The sequence below is a fragment of the Taurulus bubalis genome (genome assembly GCF_910589615.1).
Source record: "Taurulus bubalis genome assembly, chromosome: 7".
NCBI classification, from domain to species: Eukaryota; Metazoa; Chordata; class Actinopteri; order Perciformes; family Cottidae; genus Taurulus; species Taurulus bubalis.
This window is the reverse complement of record NC_136595.1, coordinates 24763865-24776870: the sequence shown is the minus strand read 5'-3', so window position 1 is coordinate 24776870 and position 13006 is coordinate 24763865. Positions and strand designations below refer to the sequence as shown.

The following is a 13006-nucleotide window of genomic DNA, read 5'->3' as shown; positions in this document are numbered from 1 at the left end:
AATCCCTGAATGTTCCATCATCAGAAGCTTTATGGCAACACTTTCCCTCATGTACCCCCATTTAGCAAATATAAGCAGCATATAGGCATGTAATAAATGGTTTATAAGCCAATATTAAGTGTTTATGAAGAACTATAACCCCTGCTGTGGGCCGTCAGCAGTGAAAGATGGTGTGAAACAGATAATGTAGATAACATAGTAAAACACAGTTGTAATAAAATACAATATGTCTTTACTAGAAAATTATTATTGACGAATAATGTACATTAACTAACAAAGTCCTTTACATTATAGCGTGAAATCGGGAGCATTTTGATTGCCTCACATTGGCTCTCAACATGTCCACGGTGAGTCGGCAGCTCATTGCTAACGGTGCTAACCGCGCTAAAGGTGCTGTTCAGAATGTTAAATACAGCTCCTTTAAATGTGTGTATGCTGCTTATAGATATCAGGTGGCCATGAAGCAAAGTGTTACCAGCCTCGTCCGTTACAAGTGATACTTACTAATAACTACTTCTGTTCCATTGCTGCAAGTTTTGCTAAGTAAGGGAATATCTACTGTGACTCTGCAAAAGTACCATCCGCTGTTCTGTTCGGTTACATTTAATACAGTGTACATCCTCCAAGCCCCGTCGGTGTCTTGCCCTTCGTGACAGGAGTCCTGCTTGGTTTTGTTCGACACCATGCTGCTGGAAGTCTTTGCAGATTTGTTAGCAATCTCTTTGTTTAAGCCGTTCGAGTTGTTGAATGAAGACGGGTTGTAAAACCAGGACACCCGGGGTTTGTCATTTTCCCGTATGCTCAAGCAGCATCGGAAAGTCACATAGGAGCCGAGAGGGACTTCCACTCTTCTTTGTGTGTCATTCAGAACCACGAGAACCTGACCTGAGACCCCCAGGGCTGCAAGAGATAGACAGATGTTTAAAGTAGACAAACAGATATACAGACAGATATACAGACAGATATACAGACAGACAGATAGATAGATAGATAGATAGATAGATAGATAGATAGATAGATAGATAGATAGATAGATAGATAGATAGATAGATATACAATCATATACATTAATAATATTATTATAGAATGGGCTATTCTGCAAAATGAGTCTACTTTTACTTCCGATACTTTGTGTGTATTTCTTTATACTTTTGTACATTTTCCAAAGCACGACTTTTACTTGAAACAAAGTATCTTTTCACTGTTGTATAACTACTTTTACTGAAGTAAAATCTCAAATTCATGACTCTTACATGTAACAAAGTATCTTTATACTGTGGCATTACAACTTTTACCAAAGTAAAATACTACTAACAGTACTTCTACCACCACTTGTAGCCCGTATCAAGAAACTACAAAAAGATAAATGTGTGTAATTTTACATGGACTCTGCACATATTAAACAGCCTCATGTTATATCTTTATGGTTTGTTATTCTCTGTTTTCAGGAGTCTTACCTGTGAGTAGCACAAGAATCAACCGTCTCAACCACATTTCCATCGTTTCATGTGAGAGGTGGTCTTCCACTCGCACTCATCCTGTCTCTGCTGCCTGTCTGCACGTCTGACAGCTTTAGGCACACACCAAACTACCCGTGGGTGGGAGGATTTCTTTTTTTTTCACTCTGACAATAAGTTGCTGACTTGGTCGGGGCCTGACTCTAGTGGAGGTTGCACAAACAACAACTGAAGATGGAAAACAGTGCAGGCTTGAAAAAAGACAAGAGAAATTCCTGACCAGACAATACTTTCACTATTGTTTCATTTAACTTTTAATCAAAGTAGATTGCTAAACATCTGCATGCTGCTGTTGGCACACTTCTACAGACAGACAGCGAATCCCTCTGTCAGATTAATACACTGACGTTGACTTGCTAAATGAAATTTTAAAAAGCGGAGCTCACAACGATGTTATACGAGGGGTTTGTGAAACTTTTGTGGGTTTTGGTGCAAGGGTGCTAAAAACGCATCTCACCGTCTCCCCACAGCGGTGTACAAGAAACGCAACGCTTGGCTTCCTGTGACAAGACACAAGTGGGTATGATGGGGGAGATGCACTTTCTGATTCAATCTCCAACCACAGCCTACAAGATGAAATGCAGTAGAGACGACGGAGATGAGAGATAATAAAAGTCATTTTTCTCACACAGTCGTTTCATCCACAAGATGATATGTTATGTGTTTTAAAATCTGAACTCTAAACTTGTCTTTGATTCCCTTTTTTTAATTGCATTTATGCATCTTGACTGTTGCAGTACTTGTATCTTTGATTTGCTCTCCCGTGTTCATTGTTATGCACCGAACACAACATTTATTTGAAAACCTACTTGGCAATTAATTAACCTGGTTGTGATTTCTGATTCTGACCTGCAGTCAAAGGATGCAGCATGATTTAAGTGTCTGTGTGTAATCTGTTCCACACAGGGAAGACAAAAGGTGTGCAGTGTGTGTATAGCGTCTAAAACCTCAACCATATAGACTTCAAGAGGCTGAAAGTAGGTCTCGACTGTAATGTGAGAAGAGAAAAGATCTCAAATCATTTGTTTAGTGGGACGTAGCTTTGAGCTATAGGCGCTGTGGCTGAAATATATCACTCAACTCATTTCACCGCCTTTGATGATGATAATTATCCGTATGTGTTCTCATAGTGTATGTGTAACTTTGTGGAAACGATTACTGCTCTCAAAAGCAAAGCTACTTTTTGATGTTTTATTTTATATGAAATAATGTAATAAAGTAGCAATGTGATAAAAGAAAACTTTAATCAAAAGTTAGTTAATGCTGTGGGTAAGAATTCAGTGGTTACAAAGGTTGTAAGTCAAAAATAGAAATGTTTAATTTGTGTTCCACTATTGGATCCCGTCAATAAAGAATAATAGATGTACTTTGCTTTTTGTTCTTCCCTATCAGGCTGACAATAAAAACAACACTCAGGATGAATTAATTCAGTTTGTTTTACACACATTCACGCAGATAAAGCACACTCTGCATTTTCAGAAAGATGTCAAATCAGACAATGATTCTGTTGTTGTTTTATTAACCGCTGCCTGAGAGAAAATAGAGGGATATCTGTGTAATAGATGCTTCTTTATGTGATGCCATGAAGGGACATAACCAATGTAATAGTAATGCCCTGGACCACTGATCAACTAATCCTAACTCCTTTCATGCCACAAGATAGTTGATGCGTCACGGACAAATTGTTTTCTTTTTTAATCAAACTCAACCTTGACAAACATGTAAACACGTCTATTATATGTATATATTTTACCAGTATTTGGCCAGACCAGTCCCATTGAGATAAATGGCTTTTTTTGTGTGTGTGTTTTTGTAAAGAACAGATAAGAGACAGATAAGAGACTTAATATAACATTATCAGCAAGGTTTGATTAAGAACCAAAAAGACAGGTGCAATAAGGATAAATACTTTAGATTTGTTGTGGATTTGCAGCACTATACTATCGACTGGGTTCAGCTTTACTGCCATCAACAACTTTTGTTTTTTTTTGGTTTATATTTTGCCCTCAGGATGCATTTTGCCTGAACAAATAAAAAGTTATATTTCATCAAATTATCACAAACTAACTGATAATAAAAACTTGGTTTCTGGGTACCTGTTGGAAGAAAAATATGTTTACTATTGATTAATACTGTATCTCATGTTACCTTCAGAATCAATGAAGGTTTCATTAGTGATTGAACTTTCACATACATTTCCATGCTTGCACATCCTTGGCTGGCCATGCTGATAGAGACAGGAGACTGAAATATCAGTATGTCTCTAGGTTAAGAAAGGTATGTCTTGTGACTTTGGCCCTGACAAGCCAGTCTAGCGAAAGACATGCAATGACTCATGATGGAGATATGAAGACGCCATGTGTCCTTCTGTCTATTGATATTTAAGAAGGTAGCCCTTCGCTTATTCTTCGAGCAGTCCAGGATACGCACTTGACATATCATGTTGTGATTCTGACTCTGTTCCTTCTTCGAAGAATAAATGTCCTGATCAATGATTTTACCTCAAGGTGTCGAGTAAATTTTTCTATTAGTACCTGTGAAAAATATAGTGAAGTCAACTATAGTTAGTTGTTTGAACTGCATCGGCTGGGGCAGCTGTCTTTATCAGTATTTTAGTTAATCTTAGTATGAAATGGATTGTTTTGACTGGTTACATAATAACCAGTAACCATAATACACATAATATATGAGGATCATTCCCATATTGACACTTAATATCAGGCTTTGTTTAGACTATTTTATTCATTGAATTTCTTTAAAAAAAAACATATTTAATGAAATCTTGAGAAAAGAGGTCAAAATGAATCACCCAAGTATGGAGTACATTTTGTACTACCTTGTCATTTTTTTGTGTTGATTGTAAAAATAATAGTTATTTTAGCCTTGCTTTTATGCTGTAAAGCTCTTTGCAATGTTTACTGGAGCTGTTAAAGTGTTAAACTCTTCAAACTAGCCAATAACTAAATATATATATTATTATTGATTTGTATTAAGATAAAATAAGATATATCTTTATTAGTCCGGCAGTGGGGAAATTGCAGGATTATTGGAAATAATCCACAATAGCAATATTATATATACAGACAGAATACAATGTATTTAAAATGTATTTATATTGCACCAGTTTAAGTGATTAAAGTGACCAAAAGTATAAACTGTCTATATGTTTTTCAGAATAATGTAAAAAAAACAATAAAAAAAAACGTTTAAGTCGCAAAATAGAATCATCTTTATCTCTTCTCCGACATCACCTGAACGCAGCACCCGCGAAACATCAGTACCCAGAATCCTCTCCGGGCGCATGCGCGCCACGCACTTCGCGGCCCGAAGGCGTTGGTGGTTGGTGTCCGTCCGAAGATGCGTTGCACTCCGGCAGCATCAGTACCAGCTCCGCCGCGCCACTGAACCGAGAATACCCGGGCGACGGGGCAGCGAAACCGGCGGTGTTTGCGGCTCGAGCCGGCGCCGGTGCTTCGGAGATGGGGGACCAGAAGGTGAGCCGCAGCCCGGGGAACAGGTGTCTCTGACGGGGGGGGGAGAAGCCGATTCAGGGCGTAGCGTACAAAGGAAGGAGGGGACGAGCTGCAGACATTGGAGCAGTTTGTGGATGCGGTTCGGTTTATATTTGAACCTGCGTTTGTCCGGTTGAAGTGGAGGGTTATCTTGAGCATGCTATCGATGAGTTTGTGATCGATGCATCGGCGTTATAGTCGCGGGGAAAGGGTGGTGGTGGTGGTGGTGGTGGAGGAGGAGAGGGGGGCCTTGGCGCAGCTCCTCTCGCATCAATACACATTACACAGTCCTCCAGTATGAATGGGCTCGTTCACTGTGCGACGGCACTGCTCGAGATGCATAAAACATATCAAATGCGCGTGAGAGTGGACAGAGGGCTTTTCAAGTCGGCTGTTCAATGCTCGAGGAGCTGCGTTATTAGATTATGAATGCGCATCCTTCCGCCCGTGAAGTGTCCTCCTTCCCTATATATAGTCCCTCTCTGTCATGTCCACAAACACTGGTGAGCACCACCTCCTCCTTCAGGATGCACTCAGGTGTGCGTTTGGTTTAAAGGGGAAACCTGCAGCCTTCTTTATACCTCAGGCTTTGAGGCTTTCAGGATTAACAAAATGTTGCATATTCAGAAGTGAAATTGTGTCTTTTTCTTTAGGAATCTCTGCGTAAGATCACGCACACGCTGGCCATGAAGAATGAGGAGATTTCAAACTTTGTCTGCACGGTCAAACAGAGCCTCAGCAACTTAGAGGTACCACAAAAAAACTACATTCTAGCCAGTACATTCATCCGGATACAGTACAAGATTTACTTCCTGTGTTTTCCTTATTCTTTGTTTGGCACCAGGCGAACTCCAACAGAGTCCAGGAGGACCTGGAGGCCGAGTTCACCGCCCTCCACTCGGTCCTGGACGAGATGAAGGACAGCATGGTGACGCGCATCAAGCAGGAGAAAGCCAGCCGCGCATACGAGCTGCAGGTAGCCGCTGTTGTCTTTTTATTATTATTTAATTGCTTATAGTTGGCATTTCATGGCAAGTAGATGATGAGAATCATTTTGTGACGTTCTCTCTCCTCATTTGATCCCCGAATGAATGAAAATACAAATTCCAGAGATGATGATAAGAGTTTTTGTACATGTTCGGTCATCTGGTGAGAGATTGATGACTTTGTTGATTATCATAAGAAAAACATATTTGTCTGAAGTCTTGAAATCTGGTACGAACACGCTTCTATTATTCCGTTACAACTTTTAAATCACACTTTTATCGATATAAAAGTCATTTTTCGTATCATATTATATTTAGTCTTTGGACATATTGGACTACTGTTTTCTCAAAGTGGAGAATATTGCAACAGTAGCCTCACGTGGCCAAAGATTAGATACAATATGATAAGAAAACTCACTTTTTCTGCGAAACTTTCTGAAAAATTCCTCGGATTTGTGCTTTGGCAAACCCAGAGAACACCTCAAATGTATTTAGTTAGCACGAATGGCTTATTATCAAACAAGTTGACCCCTTCTTTTTTTTTCACATAAATATTCCAGCTCGCATGCTATGAAAACCCGATGTTTTTAATTCAAAATACCGTCGACTGCATAACGCTCACAGCTTCGTGCGTCTGAAAGCTCCGGCGGCCTCGGGACCGAGCCGTGACTCTCAAATGACGCCGCTAACGCCCGTCGACTTCTGCAGAGAGCACACTGGTCCCATTATACCACAAGAAAAACAAAACAAAACCTGAACCAACAATGTTGTTTTGTTGTTTTCTTCGTCAGAGTCAGCTGAGTGCCGGCTCCAAAGCCCTGGAGAGTTCGGAGGAGCTGCTGGAGCTGGCCAACCAGACGCTGTGCTCCTCTGAGACGGACGGCTTCAACCAGGTAGCTGACTCACTCCTGCTGCACTGTGACACTGTGAAATCCAGTATATATGTATATTTATATATATGATCTTTAATTTGTCCTTCCAGTGGTGTCATACGAGCAGTTATTGAGCTACAACTCAGATTTCTCTTCGCTCCGTATCTCTTCTTCCTTTCCTCCCCCCCTCTCTCTCTCTCTGCTTCTCCTCTCCAGGCGGCCAAAGACATTAAGGATAGGTACAGTACTCAGTCATCCATTGCTTCTCCCTTTTCCCTCATAGCCTCCTGTGACCGCTGATCCGTCTCAATAATGTAGCGTGCATGCATTCAAAACATGTAGCCACCGCACCCATTTTGTAGACAATAAGCACTATGGAGAGCCTTTTGTCTGTGTGTTTCCCTCTGTCTTCTCTAGTCTGTACCATCCTGTGTCAGTCCTCTTCCTCCTCCTCTTCCTCCTCCTCCTCCTCCTCCCTGGATGACCTCCCTCTCAAAGCGCCGCTCTTAAACCTCCATTAGCTCGATGAGTTCTGTGGTAGACTCAGACGTCTAGTTAGTGGGCCTTTTAGAGTCACCTGTCGCCTCTGATCTGGTTGAATAATGAACAACGCTTGTTTCCACTCCGTGTGCTCGTGTGTGTGTTTGTGTGTCTTTCTCTTTGTCCGCAGCGTGACAATGGCTCCGGCCTTTCGCCTTTCCCTGAAGGCTAAAGCCAGCGACAACATGAGTCACTTGATGGTGGACTTCAGCCAGGAGAGGGAGGTGTTGCAGGGCCTCAAGTTTCTCCCAGGTCTGCGCCACTTTCATTGCAAACGAACACAGATACCGTGACAACAGCAGTGGTGTAATCTAACTAAGTACACACACACACACACACACACACAGAAACACACTCGTACTTTACTTGAGTTCCACTGCATTTCAGAGTTATGTCACTTTTTGCTCCTATACATTTATTTAACAACTGTAGTTACTGGTTCCTTTTATAATTCATAAATTAAAAAAACTATTATCAATTATCTAAACCTGTATTTTCCAAAAACATGTGACATCTTTGGGTGAGTTAATCTGAATGAAAAACTTACTTCTTACTGTTGTAACATATTTGTTCACTTCAAATAATACATTTTTAGGACCCAATTAAAGCCAGAATTGTATTTATATGGTTACAGATTTAACTGCCCAACAATATCTAAAAAAGGAACATGAACATCAATACTGTTCAAAACACATCTCACGAAAAACACATTAAAATACTTTAAAAAAGCAGGCGTTGGGTTAGCTACAGAGTATGAACATGGACCCTATTTGTCTTTCAACCTTGATTTAAAATGAATTTTCAATGACCGTCTCTGATAAGTGTAGGCAGACTGTTCCCTCTTTCATCAGCTGTGTTCTGCTGTTTTTTTGTTGTGTCGCATTGGATTCAAAAAGCTCCAGTTTATATTGGAGTCACATGACCTTATGTAAGGCCGCTCACAGCGATGAAACCACAGAGATGTTATGGCCCAACTCTGCAGCTGTGTGCGGCTCTTTAGCCTCCTTTCAAAGCAGCGCTGTCGTTTACCAGCCCACGTGTTGACTGTCGTCAGTTAGCGGTTAGCTGGTCACGGCAGCTGAACATTCAGCAGCTAAAGAGACGGATGTTCTCCTGAATACTAGACTCAAATTCATCAGCTGGACAAAAACATTTCTCCAAATGAATGAATAATGTTGCTACGCGTCTGATTGACGTCCACATTTACATTTATGTGCCAAGACATTAGCCACAGTGTTGCCAGATCGGGCTGGTTTCAGCCACATTGGGCTACTTTTCATTAAGTTGGGCTGGTAGATGAAATTCATGCTGCTTTAGTCAACATTTGAAAATATTGTGAAAACCAAAGAAAGCAGTTTTTTTGCTCAAAAACACAAATATAGAACTCCTTATTGACTTATTTAATTTGATTGTTGTATTCTATTGTCGTAAGGTATAATGGAGGAGCTACTTTGACATAGAAATGGCAGTTTTGTGTAGTTGTCTGACTTATTTGATGCAGACATGAAGATTTGTGTAGTAATATTGTGTTTTCTTTAATGTTTTTTTACGGTGTTACACCGGTTTGTGGCAAGGTTGTGATTTGGGCTTCTTTTTTTTATTGAAGTGTGCAGGTTTTAAGTTGTGATTGAGCTGGAAACATTGGTTGTGTAGCTGTCAGCTTGTTTTGGGGCAATTCTGCCCCCAAGTGGTAAAAATCAATGAATGCAGGTGTGACATAGCTCTTTATCAACGTTTAATACATTTAAATAATTATTTAAAATATAATTTATTTAAAATGTCACTCACCAGCTGTTTTTGTAGTGAAATACCGTTCAAAGTGTCAAAAAAGAGTTGAGGACATTCATTCTAACAGGACAAACTGTGTCTTCTCTCCAGTTCCCGCCACTCCTGAGATCCAGGTGTCCGAGTGCCAGGTGTGCGACAACACGGTGACGGTGGTCTGGACCTTACCGGAGCCCGACAGCAAGATAGACCACTACATCGTGGAGCACCGCCGCACCAACCACGAGGGCCCGCCGCGCATCCGGGAGGATTACCCCTGGATGGTGCTGGAGGGGATACGGGAGCTGGAGCACACACTCACCGGTAGGGCGGAGGGGTGTGTGTGTGTGTGTGTGTGTGTGTGTGTGTGTGTGTGTGTGGACTGGACTGGACTGGACTGGACTCCTAACGCGACGCTTTTTACTCTCTTTAGGTCTCCGCTTTGACACCCGGTACATCACCTTCAGGGTGAAAGCGTGCAACAAGGCCGTGGCAGGAGAGTTCTCTGAGCCGGTCACGCTAGAAACACACGGTGAGAAAACACAAACTAGGTTGTATTGTTTTATTTCTTTATTATAACTGCAGGAGAAAAAGACAAGAACAGTGAATAACGGCCAATTACCAACATTTAGTCAGGATGATGTTGATTTGTCTGACTAAAGCAGAGAAAAGGACATGCTATTATATAATACAATACCCTATATAATTATATCAATATTCATGTGCACTTATTATATACTAATAATAACACTTAACTATAATAATAATATCAATAATAATAGCGGTAACAACGAGTCAGAGGGTGTGCCGCCCTGTTCACTGGTAGCGAAGCAGAACAGGTTTTTTTAAGAGGTGGTTGAGTTTTATTGTTGTTGTTGGTTGTTCTTTATACTACCGTAAACGTTGGGTTACAAGCCGCTCCTACGGCCGGTCAGTGTCCCTGACACGCTGTAGCAAGCTAGTAGCTACAGCTAGTAGCTAGTAGCAGCTGCTGCTAGCTAGCGCTGCTGCTGCTACCGGCCGCGTCCCCTCTGCCCAAGTCGGGTTTCGAGCCTGGTCCCGCTACCTTCGGTGGTTTTCGGGGAGCTAGCGGAAATTAGCGGGGAAGTAACGGAGCGCTAGCAGGAGCCCCATCTAGCTAACCGGGACACTGACCGAAGTAGCGGCTCGTAACCCGACGTTTACGGTAATTGGTCCAGTTTTAGGGAGCTTATGTTTATTTTTTTCTGCTGCATCTGCGGTGTCTTTGTTGATCGAAGTGTGAATATTAGATTCTGACTCATTTTCCATTTCGCAGCCTTCACCTTCAAGCTGGACGCTGCGTCGTGCCACCAGAACCTGAAGGTGGAGGACTTGAGCGTGGAGTGGGACAGCAGCGGAGGAGGAAAGGTTCAGGACATCCGCAAGGAGAAGACGCGAACCAACTCCCCGATGCACTCCCCAGCCAGGTGAGGCGTCTAATAAAAACTCATACGGCCATATGGTCATGTGCTTCCTGTCGTTAAGATAACATCTAAAAAAAACATGGATCCTTGAGTGTTTGTTGTCTACGTCTGTCTCATCAGGTCGGCCCTGATGTCACCTAAGAGAGCGCCGAGCGCCCGGCCCGGCAGAGACAGATTTACAGCAGAGTCCTACACCGTACTGGGTGAGAGTGCACACAGTAAACACTGTAAACAGACAACTAGCATGCACTTCTACAACTCAAAGGGTTAAAGCACACCAGACTAGCTACCCAGGTAATCTAGTTAGCTCGCCTGTCGGGCTTCCTAGACGTTTGTTACGGTCCGGAAAAGGTAGGAAGAAAAATAAAATGTGCGTTCATATTATTTATCCACATTTAAAGGAACAGTGTGTAGGATTTAGTGGTATCTAGTGGTGAGGTTGAGCTCACACCTCCCTTTTCAAGCGTGTCTGAGAATTCCAGTGGCCTTCAGGTAATGTAGAAAAAATAAATTAAAAAAAAAACCAAAAGCCTCCCTCTCTAGAGCCAGTGTTTGTGTTTGGTTTGTCCGCGGTAAAGAGGACTCGCTCCCTGTGTAGATACGAAGTGGCTCATTCTAAGCTGACGAAAAGCAAAACGGTCGTCAGTTACAGGTGATTATACACAAATTAAATTATAGTTATGGCTATTATACTCCACCTGTGCCACTAAATCCCCACAAATCTACACACTGGCACTTTTAAATTAGACTCTACCCCACTTATTTTGACGCTCCTGATTCCTTTTAAATGTTGTTCATACATTCCAAACACAAGTCATGAATTTAATTGGACGTTTCCACGGTTGTACAAAGAAAACACGATACTGCGTTAAAGGCGGGGCCTCGTTCATTCTTATGAAAGTTGCTCGTGATCTTTCTTTTCCAAGTTAATCTACGGGCTTCCTGTGTCTCTATCCAACGAAACCATTTTTTAAACCACACCTCTCAATCTACAAGTGTTGACAAACGAATAATCTGGGTTTGTGCGTCGTAACAGCCGACACGATGATCGACGCCGGCCAGCAGTACTGGGAGGTGCGGTTCGACAAGGAGAGCAAGGCCTTCGCTGTGGGCGTGGCCCTGAGGAGCCTGGGGCGGTTCGACCAGCTGGGGAAAAGCAGCGCGTCCTGGTGCATCCACCTGAACAACTGGCTGCAGCAGAGCCTCACGGCGAAGCACAACAACAAGGCTCGAGCGCTGGACTGTGCCATCCCAAACAGCATCGGGGTCTACGTCCACTACGACGAAGGTACCCACAAACACACCCCCCCCCACCACGAAATGAACGCTTTGTGGTTCGCCATTTATATCAAAGACATGACACAACACATGTTGCAAATGATCTGCTTTTTATTTTGTGGTCTATATTCTATATTTTTGCAATTATCGGGTTAGTGAGTGTGTACAATAGCACTTTTTCATATTTTCTTTGTGCTAAAACAAGAAGTCAGGAGTTAATCAACAAAGTGATTCATTGTTTCATTGAGCAAAAATGTCAAACCAATCTTCAAAGATTTTATTTATTCATCCAGTTTTATTTCAACAGGTAAGTCTCTTTGAGTTGAGAAACTTCTTTTGCATGAAAGACAAGATGGCAGCACAAAAACATTGCAGATGAAACAGTGTTAAATTTGTCCACAGACAAAACATGACAGATGCTGCTTTTCTGTGTTTTTATTTAATTTTAAATAAACATCTTCGGCTTTTGGACTATTTCACTCTGGGCAATTGTAATTTTTGTGAACATGAACATGAACATGTTAGTTTTAGCCCTACTTTTTCATTCTCTACAGGTACCCTTTCCTTCTACAACCCCAAAACTAAACAGCTGATGCACACCTTCAAAACCAAGTTCCAGCAGCCAGTTATACCAGCTTTCATGGTGAGAGTAGTTCCTTATCTAAAGGAATGCTCTATTGTTCCCATTGACCTTTTGCGTGTGTTTTCGTCAACTGCCTGTTGCTGTGCTGCCCCCCCTGCAGGTGTGGAACGGTAGTTTTTCCGTCGTGACGGGCCTGCAGGTTCCCAGCGCCGTGCAGAGCGGCCAGAGGAAGAACAGCGGCACCAGCAGCTCCAACGCCAGCCTCACCTAGCGCCGGCCGGACGATCTCCGACCACATCCACGCCGCCTCCGCCGCCGCCTCCGCCTCTGCTCCGGCTGCGAAGTCCAAGCCATATCATATCAAAGAGTTGCTGGAGTTTGATGGTTTCGCCATTTCCAGTCCCTGTGTTGCGTCAACGTTGCTTCTGGGAAACGAGTGAGTCATCAGTGACAGACCTCTTCAGATGTTTGACTCTGGCTGACTGTCGGAGACACTTTAGCTGATAGTC

At 42.3% G+C, this 13006-nt stretch overlaps 1 protein-coding gene across 1 annotated transcript; it reads left to right on the top strand.

The window, feature by feature from the left end:
- Positions 1 to 4837: 4837 nt before the first annotated feature.
- On the top strand, positions 4838 to 12768 carry fsd1 (fibronectin type III and SPRY domain containing 1; the record flags this gene model as incomplete). The annotated part of the gene is made up of 13 exons (XM_079221204.1): positions 4838 to 5011; positions 5683 to 5778; positions 5874 to 6005; positions 6807 to 6908; positions 7104 to 7126; positions 7558 to 7679; positions 9306 to 9515; positions 9625 to 9723; positions 10489 to 10639; positions 10757 to 10839; positions 11673 to 11924; positions 12469 to 12557; positions 12658 to 12768. Exons 1-13 carry the CDS (start codon positions 4997 to 4999, stop codon positions 12766 to 12768), a joined length of 1485 nt encoding a protein of 494 aa, XP_079077330.1. The 5' UTR covers positions 4838 to 4996.
- Between the last annotated feature and the right edge of the window lie 238 nt (positions 12769 to 13006).